The 15,187-nt window shown below is 45.3% G+C and overlaps 1 protein-coding gene across 4 annotated transcripts; it reads left to right on the plus strand.

Moving 5' to 3' along the window:
• The first annotated feature begins 1,083 nt into the window (after positions 1 to 1,083).
• RIOK3 (RIO kinase 3) lies at positions 1,084 to 12,427 on the plus strand. Of its 4 annotated transcripts, XM_086472570.1 has the most exons (14): positions 1,084 to 1,149; positions 2,157 to 2,278; positions 3,137 to 3,282; positions 3,411 to 3,515; positions 4,041 to 4,150; positions 4,868 to 5,011; positions 5,901 to 6,028; positions 6,310 to 6,318; positions 7,155 to 7,343; positions 7,843 to 8,002; positions 9,018 to 9,098; positions 9,185 to 9,274; positions 9,609 to 9,716; positions 11,070 to 12,427. In XM_086472570.1, the coding sequence occupies exons 1-14, from the start codon at positions 1,084 to 1,086 to the stop codon at positions 11,169 to 11,171; spliced, it is 1,560 nt and encodes a 519-aa protein (XP_086328696.1). In that variant the 3' UTR covers positions 11,172 to 12,427. The 4 variants fall into 4 exon arrangements, with proteins under 4 accessions (XP_086328696.1, XP_086328694.1, XP_086328693.1 ...); XM_086472568.1 differs by lacking the exon at positions 6,310 to 6,318; XM_086472567.1 differs by lacking the exon at positions 6,310 to 6,318 and having other exon boundaries at positions 7,158 to 7,343.
• Positions 12,428 to 15,187: the final 2,760 nt, after the last annotated feature.

A 15,187-nucleotide genomic window follows, 5' to 3' on the forward strand; every position in this document is an offset into this window, starting at 1 on the left:
GAGACGTAACGGGTCACGTACTGAAAGAGCTAAACCCTGACATCCCTGACTAAGGCCTCACTGTGATACATAAAAGCTTTACTTGCCTCTTTTTTTAGTTTAGTTTTGATCGCGTCTCGAGTGAGTTCATCAGGCTTGCTGTGGAAGTCACTGATAACATGAACTCAGCCGAGATAAGCACCCAAGGAGATAGTTTAAACCGACCCCTCGTAACATTCCGAGGCCGAAGGACTGATGAGCTCATTCAATGACTATATACGGACAAAGGCAGCCCGAAGTTCAACCAGCGGACGGCGTGAGGAAGACTATGAACGACCACCGGAGGGTGAGAAGACCCTAACCCTAAATCTACTGCGCCTGCTTGGACTATGTAAATGAATTCCGGGAATTCATCACCATAAGACTGCCCTTCGCAGGAAAGCTGGTGCATGTGTGTGATTTTTGTGTGTATGAACTGATGCGTTCTGCGAACCCGTTGAGCACTGGTGGTGGCACGACCCCCAGCGCTGCCCCGCGCTGCAATGAAGAACGGCTGCTTGGTAACACCCTGTTTTATTGAGTTTTCACCTCGGAATCCTCCCCCAGCCCACCCGGCCTCCCGCCTCGGCGAGGGGCGTTAGAAAGCGAGCGGGTTTGGAAGCTCCGAATTTTGCACCAGTACGAAGTGTTTCATTTGTATGTACAGTGAGTGATGGGGGCAGCATCCAATCAATTTCTTCGCTTATGGTTTCCCCCGCCCCCTTCCCTTGGTTACTTCCTTAGACGAAAGCAAACGTCACCTCTAACGTCACCCCGTTTGCCCGGCTGACCGGCACAGCCACCGGCGGCCTGGCCGCCCCGCGGGCCGGCTGCCCCCGCCCCCAGCGCCACCCTCCACCTCCCGAGGGGCTCCGGCCTCGGCCGGTGACCCCACCGCCGCCCCGCTGACATCACCGGAAAGGCGGGGGAGGCCCCGAGCCGCCGGCCAATGGGGAGCCTGACGGCAGGTGACGGTAAGAGGGAACCGGGGGCAACCCGGAAGGCTTCGCACTCGGAGCGCCGCTGCCCTCAGCACAATCCCCGCCGACGCCGCTGCATGCGCAGATGGACCCGGTAGGAGTCGCCGCCGCCGCCCCCGACGCCGGGCCGGGCCCTGCCTGGCGGAGCAAGGTGAGCGCGGCCCGGGCGCGGCGGGCCCTGAACGGCGGCGGCTGCGTCCGGCACCCCCCGGCCGCCCGCGGCACCTCGGCCCTCCGCGGCCGTAGAGGCGAGGCCACCGCTGGCCTGGCTGCTCGGGGGCGGAGGGGGGCGAAGGCACGTCGGGGCACGGTCGCCGTCTCCGGCCGACCTTGGCTGACGGCAGGGGGGGGGCAGGCAGCTCCGGTAGGCGGCTGCTCTGCCGCCGCCCGCCTCCCCCCCGGGCGGGCTGGGGCCGCCGAGAGGACGCTGGTGGCAACGAGACAAGGGTCACGGTTGTTTGGCAAAGGGAGCGCTTGGCTCCGCTACCCGGACGGGGGATGGCGGGGTTCGCTGCTAGGAGCGATTATCTTAGTGGGGAGAGATGCTGCCAGGGCCTGATAAATGAGTTTTTTTTCTCTCCGAGCTCTTGTTGGTGAGCAGGGAACTGGATCTAAGTGAGTTTGGTTATCGAGGCGGTCGGCAGTGAGTCATAACTTGGTTGGATTCATCGTTCCCCGGCCCCCGCCTCCCCAAGCAAGGTTGTGTGCGTGCTTCTGCGTTTTTGAAGGGCTGGCTGCGATGGCTGGCCTTTCGGGGCCCGCCGAGAAGCGGGGGAGGAAGCCGTGCATAAGCCATTAATACTGTGTTATTCCAAGAGAAGCTTTACATAGACTGCGTGTACGCTTGTAAGCAAACTTTCTGGGAAGGCTTTGCCCCTGTCTTCAGAGGGTGCTGATGCTGACAAACTGACTGTCTTTTCCACCTGTTAGCGAGTGACCATCAACATCCTTTCAATCCCAGTTCTCACTATTGAGTTTATGAAACTACTCCTTGAGGTATTTTCTGTATTTAGTTCCTCATACTTTCCTAAGTATCTGTAGAAAACAAACTCTTATAAGATTACATGAGCTTACTTTAGAGCCAGTGATAGCTAACTATCCTGATTATTGTGTTGCCACTGCATTTCTTGCTGACTTGAATAAAATGTTTATTTACAGTGTCCGTGGGGAGCCCCTAACACAACATCAATATCATGTTCCCTTGCTGATGTAATGAGTGAACAGCTGGCGAAAGAGCTGCAGCTGGAAGAAGAAAATGCTGCTTTTCCTGAAGTGGTTGCGTAAGTTTAAATCCTGGATTAGTGATCTGCGCAGTTGTGAAGCCATCTTCTCTCTCTTGTGCGTTTTCTTAGCGTGCTTCAGGTGTAGTGATATAGTAAATGCTCTGCCTGTTATCTCCTAACTCTGCTTCTTCAGGTTTTTTTCAGTGAAGATGGCTTCCCCAGTTAAAACTTCCTTAGAGTCTCTTCTCTGTCACCCTTCCTTCTTTTTTGGTATTTTCTCTGGATTGTTTTGAGTGTTTCAAGCCAGTCCATAAGCTATGCTTTGAGAAACGTTGTCAGAAATGTTTTTTTTTTCTTCCCTTTTAAAGACTGTTGTTAATAGTATTAGCTCTTGTTGACAGTGTTGTTTTGAGAACTGTCAGGTGTATCACCTGTATCCTCCTGATACTTGGAAGCTCTAAACAGAGGCCAAGAGCTTCCTAGTTCTAAACTCGTACAAATTTTGCCTGTGGTCTTTTCTGCGAAGCAGAGCAAAGCAACACAGTTTGCTGAGGTTTTTTTTAATTTTTATTTATAAAAATATATAAATACATATGTACGTATACACACATTATACGTGTGTACCTTCTTTCTCTTTCGTGAAGCCATCTGAAAAATAGAGCCTAATGCTTCTTAGAGGGTGGTAAACAAGTAAAAGTTTAAGCAATATTTGCAGTGTAAAGGAGTGGCGAAGAGAAATGAAGTCATGCTCTTAATATTTAGTGTTGGTTTAGACGGGGGACGGACAGTTGAGATCCATTAGTTTCTACGCAGCTCTGCCTCAAGTCTTTTGTACAGAGTGATGAAATGGTATGAAACGGCGTTTGTGTTGAGATTACTGCTTAATTTTTAAATGTCTGTTTTCATTTTGCATAGTGCTGCTGAAGGACCGTTTATTACAGGAGAAGATATTGACACTTCTAGTGACCTAATGCTAGCTCAGATGCTGCAGATGGAATTTGACAGGGAATATGATGCACAGCTTCGGCGTGAAGAGAAGAAGATCAATGGAGATAGCAAAGGTACCCTTTTCAGAAGAAATATTATTGTTTTGGAGATATTCTTGGCATTCTGCTTAAGTTGACAGAGCTGTGAGGAAGGAGCAAATCCCTGATAATCACAGGCATGCTTATGTGTTTTGTTTCTCAAGTCTCCATATCCTTTGAAAATTATCGGAAGGTGCATCCCTATGACAGTGACAGCTCGGAGGATGAGGTTGATTGGCAGGATACCCGTCATGATCCTTACAGAGCAGGTATGCGGCGGTTTTAAACAGTACAATTGCTTCGGTTAATAGACCTAAGAATATGCCGTAGTTAAATTAAGTTTTTTGAATGCAAGGAGACATACCAGTTGTGTGTGAAATCAGGTCACCTAGTTGGGAGGTGATGTGCAGGAAGCTGGGTGGGTAACTTCAGGCTTCTGCCTGCCAGTGTATTGGCTTTGGTGGCTGAATCTGGCGAAATAACTCTTGTACGTGGAAAGCGGTGTGGGATGTGCGTATCTGTCATCTGCATCTGCACCTGGTATTGAATAGTCCTGTCTAACACCCCAAAAGGGTGTCCTGACAGCCCAGAGAAGACGCAGGAGTAAGTCACAGCAAAAAGAAGCTGTCGTGTTTCGGGTAAGAGAAGACTGCATGAAGATCGTACAATTGAAGTATTTTATTCTGTTGAATAAATAAAATTACGTTACTTTTGTGGGCATTGCGGAACCTTTATGAGCATTAGTTATGTTCACTTAGATGTAAAGTTTGATTTATTTTTCTCACTGCTGGCAGATAAACCTACTACTACACCGAGAAAGGGCTTTATAGGGAAAGGAAAAGACATTACTACTAAGCACGATGAAGTGGTATGTGGAAGAAAGAACACTGCTCGCATGGAAAATGTAAGTGAAAACTTGGGGAAACTTTTATTTTCTGTGTAAAACTGGAATGCTGTGATTCAACCGAAGAACTAATGCTTGTCCATCTATGCTACTAGATATGGTGCTGGTTTTGTTGTTGTGTTTTTTTCATCAGGTGAAAGCAACGCAGTGTTTGGGTTAGTTACTCAAATTGACGGTTTGAGTTGTGCAGGTTTTTGTTTTAGAATAGTGACTGTGAATCACACATCTGCACAGAACTATTTTAGCAAAAATAAATGTCAGCAAGTTTGTCACACAAGCAAATAAAACACTGAGGCTGTTTTTGAAAAGCGTAGCTATCGTGTGACTTTTCGGGGTTTTTTAATTCATTTTGCCTGATGAGCCAAGTAACCTATTTTCAGTCAATTGTTTGACTTGCAGCTTTTCAGTCTCCTTGTCCATAGTACATACCTTCTGGTTTCCTTAGTGTAACTGTGGCAACTTCTGCAAATAAGGAAATGCTGCAAGTGCTGTTTCTACAGGATGTTAGGTAATCTCATATCAATTTGGGCAGAACTTCGAGTTCTGAGTTTAGAGCAATAGGTTTTCTAACATAGTGGTGACATCGCACAAAGTGGGTTTCATACAGGTCCTGCTCTACCCCAGGTTCTTGCACATCAGAATGAGAAGTTTCTGTTTGGACCAACTTTTGGCGTCTGCTAGTAACAATGCTTAAATTTCTGTTATTTCTGCTTGTAGTTTGCACCTGAATTCCAAGTTGGGGATGGAATTGGGATGGACTTAAAGCTGTCAAATCAAGTCTTCAATGCCTTAAAGCAACACGCGTACTCTGAGGAACGTCGAAGTGCGAGGCTCCATGAAAAGAAAGAGCACTCCACTGCTGTATGTTTTTAATAAAGTCTGTCTATATACTTCTTATCTTGTGTAACAGCTGAACACTCTTTTGGTAATTCCTTGAAACATTCCATTTTTAGTAAAAAAGTTAAGGGATATGATGTTAACGTTGCTGAAGGAGATGGTATCAGCCAGCTCCTACTAGAAAAAGGCCGTCTCTGAGCTGCGTTACTGTGAGAGCCGTATCAAAATAAGAGCAAGCAGCTTCCATTTTTTTCCTCTTTTTGTCTTTCTAAACTTGTCTGTTAATCAGCCACAATGAATAAACTGCCTAGAAGTTGTTTATAGAAACCATCCAGAGGACTAATCCTCTGCAGTCGAACCATGGGACTCCAAATGTCTGTCTTCATAGCAAGTTTCAGGAAGGTGAGGTGACCAAGTAAGCTCTGACTTAATCATGTGGGAAGTCAGTTGATATGCTTTATAGGTGACTTTAGAGGAGGACCTCTGGTAATGCCTGCTATGGACTACTTAAAATTTGGGTGTTTTGCTTTATTTGGTTGTTATGATATAAAAGGAGTATAATATTTAGGATATTTTGATTCATGATTTTTAGAACTTGTTGAAAACACTGTAGAAAGGGCTCTTGAGCCGCAGTCTGTACTTTATGCAGAATCGGTAAAATACTGTGTGTGCTACACAGCTGATAAGGTGCCTGAGAGTATTAAATCTTAAGATGGCAGTGCTGGAGCAGTTTGGCTTGGCTTCATCTGTTCGTTTGGTTTGGGGTGGGGGTTTTTCCCTATCAATTGAGAGAATGCTCTTGATAACATTATTCTTCCCACCTAGTTGAACACTTGCAGTATATAGGTGCTCTAAACTCACTGTAAAGCAAAGAATTATTTTAATTAATTGAGTATTCATTTCTTGCCTGTAGGAGAAAGCAGTGGATCCTAAAACACGTTTACTTCTGTACAAGATGGTCAATGCTGGGATGCTGGAGACCATCACAGGCTGCATCAGCACAGGAAAAGAATCTGTTGTTTTTCATGCGTATGGAGGAAAGTAAGTTTGTTACTGACAGTAGCTTTAAGTACCAGAGATGGTTTAGAAAGCAGAAACCACAAAAATATTTAAACAATCTGCACTTTTCATTCCGCAGACTTAGCTTGTATTCCTGTAGATGCAGATAGTAATTGAATCTGAAAACTAAACGGTACCAACTATAAAGTAAAATAAACCCTCACCCTCCTCCTTGGAGACCACTTAATGAATGGGGACAAATCCACTATGGCTTTCTGTGGAAAAATATATTAAAAAAAATAAAATAAAAATAAAAAAAGAAGGCTTGAGATGTTGGGGAACTCTTTCCCCTGACCTGCCCCGCACTGCAGGGCTGTCGTGGTGATCTTAGGCTGCCTGAAGACTGCCTCTCCACGCAGAGGGCTGTGTTCTCGGCTCCGCCCGTGCAGGTCAGTGGAGGTGCTGTTGGCTGCTTTCGGCTTGCCTCGAGAACAGCCTTGGGGTGCTGTTCACTTTGCAAGGCGTGCAAGAGTCCAGTTTTAGAGACTGCCGTGCTGGAGGGACTGTAGCACGTTGGTGGTGGTTGTAGTGTGCTGAAACAGCGCTAGCTTAAAGCGAGTTATGGAAGAGCCAATTAAACCCCAAATACAGATAATTATTTAGAGAGGTTAACCTGGAGGTGGGGAGAGAACGTGCACTTTTTTGTTTTTTAATTGCTTGAATGATGTTCAGGAGTGTTCTTTTGCTTCGTAGTATTCAGGGGGCAATATCTTTGTGGTGCTTAACAAAATGATGTGACGCTACCATTGTTGTTCCCATGCGAGGCTTTTTCATTTGCTTTGGAGCAAGTACATCCCTTAAGAGGGCTTGTTATTAGCTATGACAGCTGGGTAAAATATGAACAAATCGGGAGATGGAACCTATTTGATAAGCAACGTATGATCAAAATGCCAAAACCCAAACATTCGTATATAAGCTTAATCATTGAACTCTTCTAAACTTAACTTGAATTGACTTTCAAATTTGACAGAAAAGCAGATCTGTTCCCCTCATACTAAAAATGGCTATATCTTGCAGTATTTAAAAAGATAAAAAACCCAAACCCACGCATTTGCTTGTAAGCATGTGAATAGTTAACTTTGTTATGTATTTGACTTTTTTCCACGAGAAGTGCAGCTGAAGATAAAGTTATACCTCCCGAATGTGCCATCAAAGTGTTTAAAACTACTCTTAATGAATTCAAGAACCGTGACAAATACATTAAGGATGACTACAGATTTAAAGACCGCTTCAGTAAATTGAATCCACGAAAGATTATTCGTATGTGGGCTGAGAAAGAAATGCATAACTTAACAAGGTAAAGCAAAACAAACCAAAACAAACTGGTTGACAAATGCATGTTGGTTTCCTATTCTCTGTTGAAGGAAGATACACTATGGCTGGATAGAAGTTAGACTTGATTTTGAGGCTAAGTAATACACAACCTGACACAGATTGAATGAGTCTCTGGTTTCTTCGAGTTTAATGAATTGCCAGCATCTTCCGTGGTTTGGCAGCAGAATTTACCAGCCCATGAAGTTAACAGGCTCTAGCTGTTAAAGGGGTTAGTTTTCAGTGAGCATTTTTAGACCTGCTTATGACTCTTAAGATCTGAATTTTCCGGTGTGAAATACTGTGAAATGTATAGATTTATTCAGTTTTCGGTTTGGTCTGTTTCGAACACTGTTTGACTCTGGATCAAGTTTCTCATACATAGCTCTCCAAGATTGGAAATGAGCAAGCAGGAACTAGAACTGTAGGGTTTGCGGGGAGGTTGTTTTGTTTTTCCTAATCAGTATCTATTTTCTGACCCACAGAATGCAACATGCAGGAATTCCTTGTCCTCAAGTGGTTATTCTTAAGAAACACGTCTTGGTTATGTCTTTCATTGGCCAGGATCAAGTCCCAGCTCCTAAACTAAAGGATGTAACACTTAATAGTGAAGACATGAAAAAGGCCTACTATCAGATTCTGAATGTAAGACAGTGCTGATTTCTCCTCCAGTTCTGGGTTGTGTTTTCTTTTAGGGGAATAACTGAAAGGACAAATGGGCATTTATTTGCTTTTCGGGATGCTTGCATCGCTTTCAAGGTGTGGATTCCAAAGGCTTATTTTGCTGCTGTTTAATGTGTGACTTAGAATAAATAAGAAATTATGCACTAAACAAAATAAAATAAATTGAATCTTAATCTGAATGGGAAACGTGCTGGAACTTGAGGACAAACAGGTCCTTAGCAGCAGAGGAATTGTGAGCAAGTGGTCCTGCTTTTATAGCAGCAGTATGTGGTTTAGAAAGTTCTCTGAAGTCTTTCTGTGCTCACCGAATACTTGCCACGTTTAAGCACTCTCCGGTGGATAGCCCCCTCCCCACCCCGCTTTGGAGCAAACCTAGAATCAGAGAATGAATTAGACTATTTCGTGGTGGACAGTTTACTTTCCTGTTACCTGCTGTAGTCGGTTCAAACATGTACCTGCTGACTGTCCACTCACTATTACGTTAGAGATGTTAAAAAACCCCCAACCAACCCGCCCAGCAGCTTGATAATATGAACAGTTTGTGCCTCAAATCTTGAGACCCCAAGAGCAACACAACCATGTTTCAAGTGAATACGCATGCTAGTTAGAATTTGGTATCTAAAACTGCGAGGCTTCTTTCCTGTGTGACAGGGGTGAGAATGACAAGGTACGTTTATAGGACGTGTTTATCTGTCTCGTGCACTTGGGCTGGCTGGCAGAGCTGACGTGAGCTTACCAGACTGATTCTTCTAACTTGCCAAAGCGAAGCTCAGTGATAAAAGCTTCATTTGCTGGCCGTTTACCAAAACTGTGGTTTCCTGTATGGAACTTCATTGAAGAGTTGGAAAAAATGATGTAAATTGGGTGGGTGACTGGGGAAAAGCTTGCTTTTTTTTTTTTTTTGTTATAGTCACACAAATGATAGTTACTTGGCGGATAGTGTGCTTCATTCGTTCGTTAATTTGGTTCCTTGTAGATGATGCAACAGTTGTATAAGGAATGCAACCTGGTCCATGCAGATCTGAGTGAATACAACATGCTTTGGCATGATGGGAAGGTGAGCTTATCCCTAATGTGGGAAGGGAAGCTTTCATCTGATGTGAAACGCTAGTGCCAACTGAATCGCTGTCTCTGTGACTACAGGTCTGGCTTATTGATGTCAGTCAGTCTGTGGAGCCAACCCATCCTCATGGACTTGAGTTTTTGTTCAGAGACTGTAGGAATGTTTCACAGGTAGGACCCCGTCATCTGACAATCCTCTGTTACGCTGGATGTTTTCCAAGATAAAATCAATTCAGAGCTAACTAAAAATCAACTAATACAACTCCATAAAAGATGATCACCGCCACCTATAGCTAAGATGACTCTTGTGTATTGTTCCTACTGTGATGTTCTTCTCTGAAAGGGAAAAAGTGTGGAAGAATAAAATGGTGGCACTAGAACTTAAAATTTCTTTCAGTTATTTTAACAAAAGCAAAAATGTTATTTTGACTAGACACTGGGTAAGGAAAAGGATTGTTGAGTTTTGTGTAGTAAAGTGTTTAATGTGTGTGTTTATATTGACTAGTTCTTCCAGAAAGGAGGTGTGGCGGAAGCACTTAACGAGCGTGAACTCTTCAATGCTGTCTCGGGCTTAACGATTACAGCTGACAATGAAGTGGACTTCCAAGCAGAGGTATAGCTTTCTCGGTGTCTAACATTGTAGTGTGGTCAGCTAGAGCAGCTCTTGTCATACCTTAGTTGGTATGATTAGTGTGTGTGAGTATAACTTCAGCAATCATTCGGCATCTCTTTTTCAAAACTTGATTATTTCGACCTAGTACGAACGTTTTCAGGAACTCAGTTGACAGACCTCTCCACCCTCTTTCCTGATCCCAAGGATAAAAGGCTTCATGTTGCGGACAATTGCTTCTTTCGGTGTGCAGGAAAAGTTAGTGATCTGTTTGAGTTTGAAAGCTAGCCTTGTTGTCTGTCTTGACGTACATTAAAAGTTGTGAAGAGAAAGGAAAGCTGGGTTAAAAATAACAATTGTTCTAGTGCTTATTTTTCATGGTTTAGATTTTAACTTACTTGAACTCAAAGTTTAGGCTAGCATTTTCAATTTGCAAGCCTAAAATCATGCTGCTGTAAATATGGACTAGGAATCTTTGGTCTCTTTTGGCTTTTAATTTTCAAATTTTAGCTGTAACTCCTCAAGGTGCGCATCCTGACGCCAGGCATTTATAAAAATAAGTTGTCAGACATTCTGTATTTACTAATTGAAGTAAGGGCTACCTGGCAATTCTACTCCACAATTAATCAAGCAGAAACCAATTCCCTCACTGGCTGTGTTGTGAGCATTGGCGTGTGGGGTGGGTCTTGGTTCGTGTCATCTTTTTTGCTTCTAAGTTTTATGGGAAAGACTTACGTTGCTGTTTACATGTAGGTGAATTTGAGCAGCCCATCCTTAAACTTCAGACTTTTGACTTTAGTCGCTAATAACTAAAATTATCTCCTCTGGAGTACAAGAGGAAGTAACGCAGACATACCAATCCGCAGATAATAAGCTGCCGTACCATGTTATATTCATTGCACAAAACCCTTCAGTATAACTGTCTTCAACTTTCACCACTAAAAGCGGTTGCAGTGGATCTTTTGTAATCTTGGTATTACTTGGAATTTCTCTGCTGCTGATGGGTTGGCTGAATTACAGTAGTAGAGGTGTTCAGAGGTGGAGAACGGGACACTTCCGTACTTTAGGGAATACAGCTGAAGTCTTAGCAGCCATCCAGTCCTCCCTGCGACTCATGCCTGTCAGTTACACAGCGTGAAACCAGAAAGGAGTGCTACTGGTTTTGCTGGTTTGCTGGGAACGGATGTTTCAAGCTGTACTTCCAGAGCATATTGCCCCATACGTGCGACTGAACCGTTGAAACAGCAGTGCTGTACCTGAGCAGTCCCCTGAAGCTGCCTTTTAACGCTGTTTAGAAACAGTCTGGCGCAGGAGTCGGTTTATGGTTTCAGCATGGATTTATTTTTGGCTCTCTAGATTGAAGCTTTGGAGAAGATGAATGAAGATCACGTGCAGAATCATGGAAAGAAACTGTCCATGTTTTCAAGCGATGGAGACCCACCTATATGTGATGAATAGCACTGAGTGTACGGCTGCTAATGAAACGAAACACAGATGTACTGCTTCTGACTATGTTGGTGCAGTGGTAAACGTCAGCTACCCATGCCAAGAGAGGGGGTGACTGGGAGTACCAAAATGAAAAACACGGCGAGCCTACGGTGATGCCTCAGTGTTGTTGTTTGTTTTTTTAACCTAGCCCACACACCAGGCTGGCATTGTGAGAATGGCCTGTCGCTACCTCTTCCGATAGCCTGACAGCCTCACCAGTTGCCCAGTTACGTTAGGCTAACGTAGCTGAGGTGGTCATGTTTTGCATGATTCAGAGCTTATATGTTTTAGTTTTAAAAAAAAAAAAATTTTTAAAAATCATCAAGATCATCTGAAATGTTTAGTGGGAAAGTGCACTAGGAGAGTCTCTGTTCCCTGTTCCTGCTTTGAAAAGCTGATTACAAATCGTGTACGGAGACCGTGTCGCCAAACCTGTCATCCTTCTCCGCCAAGGGCAATAAGAAAAGTCAAACTATGTGCTGCAGTCCTATGAAAATGTTAATTTAACAAACCAATGTCTTTATATATGCAAAAGTCTGGACCTTTTCATTTGAATACCTGGAATGTGGCTCCATCTCTGTAAATGCAGTTGGGTGTCACATGAGAAACAGATCTGAATTGAGCCAGTGGAGGTATTCTTTGGTGAGGTGCCAGGAAATCCCGAGGGCTGCATCTAAAGCCCTTTGCATAACAGAGAGTCAGTTCAGTTAGTGTCACTCTCAACATCCAAGTGGTTCCAAGATCTCGGTGCCAGCAAAAAAAAAATTCTCTTTACTGTCTCTAAACTCAAATTCTGGGTAAAGCGTCAAACTTCCTTACTCATCCCGAAGATAATCATAGACTATGAAAACTAAATATTGATCATTGTTATTTTTAAATGAAGCTTTTTGCTTACAAGTGCAAGAAGCATACTCAAATGTGTCTTTTTCTTATGCTTTTACTCTTAATCTCAATCTTTTTATTTTAGCAAGTTCTAAAAGTCTAGCAATGTTTCTCTCCAGAACAACCCGTTTAAAGATGAACTGATGTAGTGGGATAGTTTGGAATTAAGAAATTCTGATCACCTTCTTTTTAACTCTGCTGTTTCTGGTGCTGCTCTTTATCAAGCAGAATCTAGTGTTGCTACATGTGACATTCTCACAGTGTGCTGTGAAAGTGGTTTGGGTTTTTTTAATTATTTTTTTTTTGGTGGAAAACTGGTGGTGAAGTAAAAACTTAAGATCTTGCGGCGGTATTCTTGCATGGTTCTTTGCGTCGCACAGGCCTTCATTGATCCTCGGTGCTGCACTAAGGCAGGGTTAGGGTAAGCCTACCCTGGTTTGTTGTAACAGAAAAATGACTGTTTTGGTGGGTACCACATAAACAGTAAACAGCCTTGATGTTTTTACCAGTTTCATCCCCGTACTTGGATCCTCTTCCCTTTTCGAAATTGGACATTTGCCCCTTCCTTTGGAAATAAAGGAACTTGCATCCTTGGGCGACTTAAGTCTGTTCCTAATTGCTCAGTGAAAGAGTTGCCCAAGGTAAGGGTAGGGGAGAGAACAGACTGGGTACGGGGAGGGAGGTGCTGCAGTACGTAACCCCTTGGGAAACGCTAAAAGCTTCTGTTGTTCAATATAACCAGATCCTCTCCTTCGGAGGAGAAGGTTCTTAAAAAGAAAAGGGTAGTCCTGTTCTAGGCTTTGACGAGTTCCAATGCTCTGACATTTCTTGGAGAAAACAGTATCTCAAAGCTGTTGCTAATACCTTACAAGGTGCTTGTCCAGGAAAGATGTTGGTTGTTAAGGATGTTTGCAATGGGTGAGGGGAAGGGAGAGCAGCAATAAGGTGAACTGAGGGGAGGGTGGGTTTTGAGCTGTCATTTCACACAGAGGCACCTGCTTGTGTCACTGTGCTTGGACTGAAGCCTCCGTTACTACTGTCACTTTAAATTCCTTTTTTAATCTGTGCTAGACAGATTTCGGAGAGAAAAAAAAAAAAACAACCCAAATAAATGAATCAATGGTCCTCGAGCCTGATTTAAAGCTACTGGGCCCGATTATATTGCCTGAACATCTCACTTCCAGCAGTAAATTGGCTCAGGAATTTGAGATTTTAAGATGTCTGGGCAGGTTGTCAAATAGTTGAAAACAAGGAAGAAGTTGCTAAAACAAGCATTTTCCTGGACTCCTTTGAAATAAAAGGCTCTAGGATTAGCATTAAGCAAATAGAATCTTGGAAGTAAATCTAGACTTTTCATTGTTAATTAAGCCAATGTTAATTAATTAACATTTCTGACATTATGACTATTCTAATGGCCAGTTCTAAAACGATGACAGTAGTTTCAAGTTGTGTGTTTATATACTTGTCTGCCGATTTCCTGCCCCCCCCCACCTCAGTTCCCACTGCCTTAATATTCCTGTTGGAACTGTAGAAAGTACTTGTTTTCCTGCAGGGAAGAAGGAGAAGGTTAAACATCAGAATTTTTTCAATTTTGACCTTGGGTTGACTAAACTTTTGGCTAACGTGCAAAGAATATTTTGTAAAAACTTGTGAACTTTAGGGTATTTAAATGCTCTGGGAATAGCTGTCCTCTCTAGCTAACATAGAATTGTTTGATGACGCAGGAGGGTTCTGCAGAACAAACAGCTGCTTGTAATTCCTGCTTGTGACTTCAGTTCCTCGAGTCTGATGTGAAATCACTGCAGCTGGACTAACCGGGTCACAAGTCGGCAAGCAGTTGTTTGGGTGATACTGTGTCAGTCTGGTAATTAAATTCCTGTTTCTCCTGTACTAAGTTGTGCTTCTCCTGTCTAACTGAAAGCTTTTGAATTGGTGTGATCTCAAGTCTTTTTTTCCTCTATTTTTTATTTCCCTGCCTAAACCAGTAAGCAAATACGTAATTGATGATGTTCTCACATCTTATACTGTAGGTTTTGCAACATGTGAACCGAGGCATTAGCCAGCACATCAAACAAAAACCCCGTTGCTGGTTTATTATCCAAACTAAAACACAAACAAGCATAAATGCTGAGAAACTTCAGTGATGCTTTGTTAATACTGGTCCTGAAACAAGGACCATTTTCAGAGTATAATTTCCCTTCCTGCTCTATCTTACACCCAGCTATTAAAAAGCGGTTTCGTGCCCCGAAGCAGCATCGATGCCAACTGCTTTTCAGCCGTGAGGCAGCCAGCGCGCCCAGCTTGCGGCAGAGCCCTGAACCAGCCCGTTCCTTTCGTTACCCGCCGAAAACCGCTGGGGTTTCTTTGAGAAAGCGCTGTCACAGCCTGGGCCGAACGTCTTCATCCCCCCTGCGACACGTCTCGCTGCGAGGTCGCCGGCTGCCCGTCCGGGCGGCCCGTCCGCGGTACCGGGGGAGGTTTGTTTCACCGTGACCCTGCGCTGCGGGGCGGCACCGGCCCCCCGGCCCGGCCCGGCCCGGCCCCGCCACAGCCCGCCCCTCCGGGAGGGGGCCGGTTGCCCCGGCGGGCGCTCTCCCGGCAGCAGGGCGGTGGCTGCGGGCAAGATTTGAGTCCCGCCACCCGCCGGCGAGAAGCCCGATGCCGCGGCCTGAAATACGGGGCGGGAGGCCCGGGGCCGCCTCAGGGCGCGGCGCGGCGAGACGAGACGAGACCTCTTCCCGCGGGCGGTAAGCGGCGGGGGGGGGGGGGGGGGGGGGGGGCGCCGCGGGGCAGCGAAGGGAGAGACGGGGCGGGCGGGGCAGCCCGGGGCCGCGCCCCCCGGTCCTGGGGGAGGCCGAGGGCGGGGCGGGGCCTTTCCAGCCCTCAGCAGCCGCCGCTCCCTGCCCTGCCCTTCCCTTCCCGCCCGCCGCCGCGCTCCCCTGCTGCCGCCGCGCCCGGCGCCTTTAAGGCGGGCCGGTCCCGCGTCACGTGTGAGGGGAGTGTAAACAGGAAGCGGCCGGCGGGGAGGCGCGGTGGGTTCGCCGGGGACCGTTCGCGCCGGGGGGGGGGGGAGTCGCGCCGCTGCAGCCGCCGCCGCCGCCGCC

The sequence above is a fragment of the Leptosomus discolor genome, chromosome 13 (assembly GCF_034619465.1).
Source record: "Leptosomus discolor isolate bLepDis1 chromosome 13, bLepDis1.hap2, whole genome shotgun sequence".
NCBI lineage: Eukaryota > Metazoa > Chordata > Aves > Leptosomiformes > Leptosomidae > Leptosomus > Leptosomus discolor.

Coding starts and splice junctions, on each gene's coding strand:
- RIOK3 (XM_086472570.1), top strand. CDS start 1,084: ATGGACCCGGTAGGAGTCGCCGCCGCCGCCCCCGACGCCGGGCCGGGC. Junction 2,279..3,136: donor GCTTTTCCTGAAGTGGTTGC/GTAAGTTTAAAT, acceptor CATTTTGCATAG/TGCTGCTGAAGGACCGTTTA. Junction 5,012..5,900: donor AGAAAGAGCACTCCACTGCT/GTATGTTTTTAA, acceptor TCTTGCCTGTAG/GAGAAAGCAGTGGATCCTAA.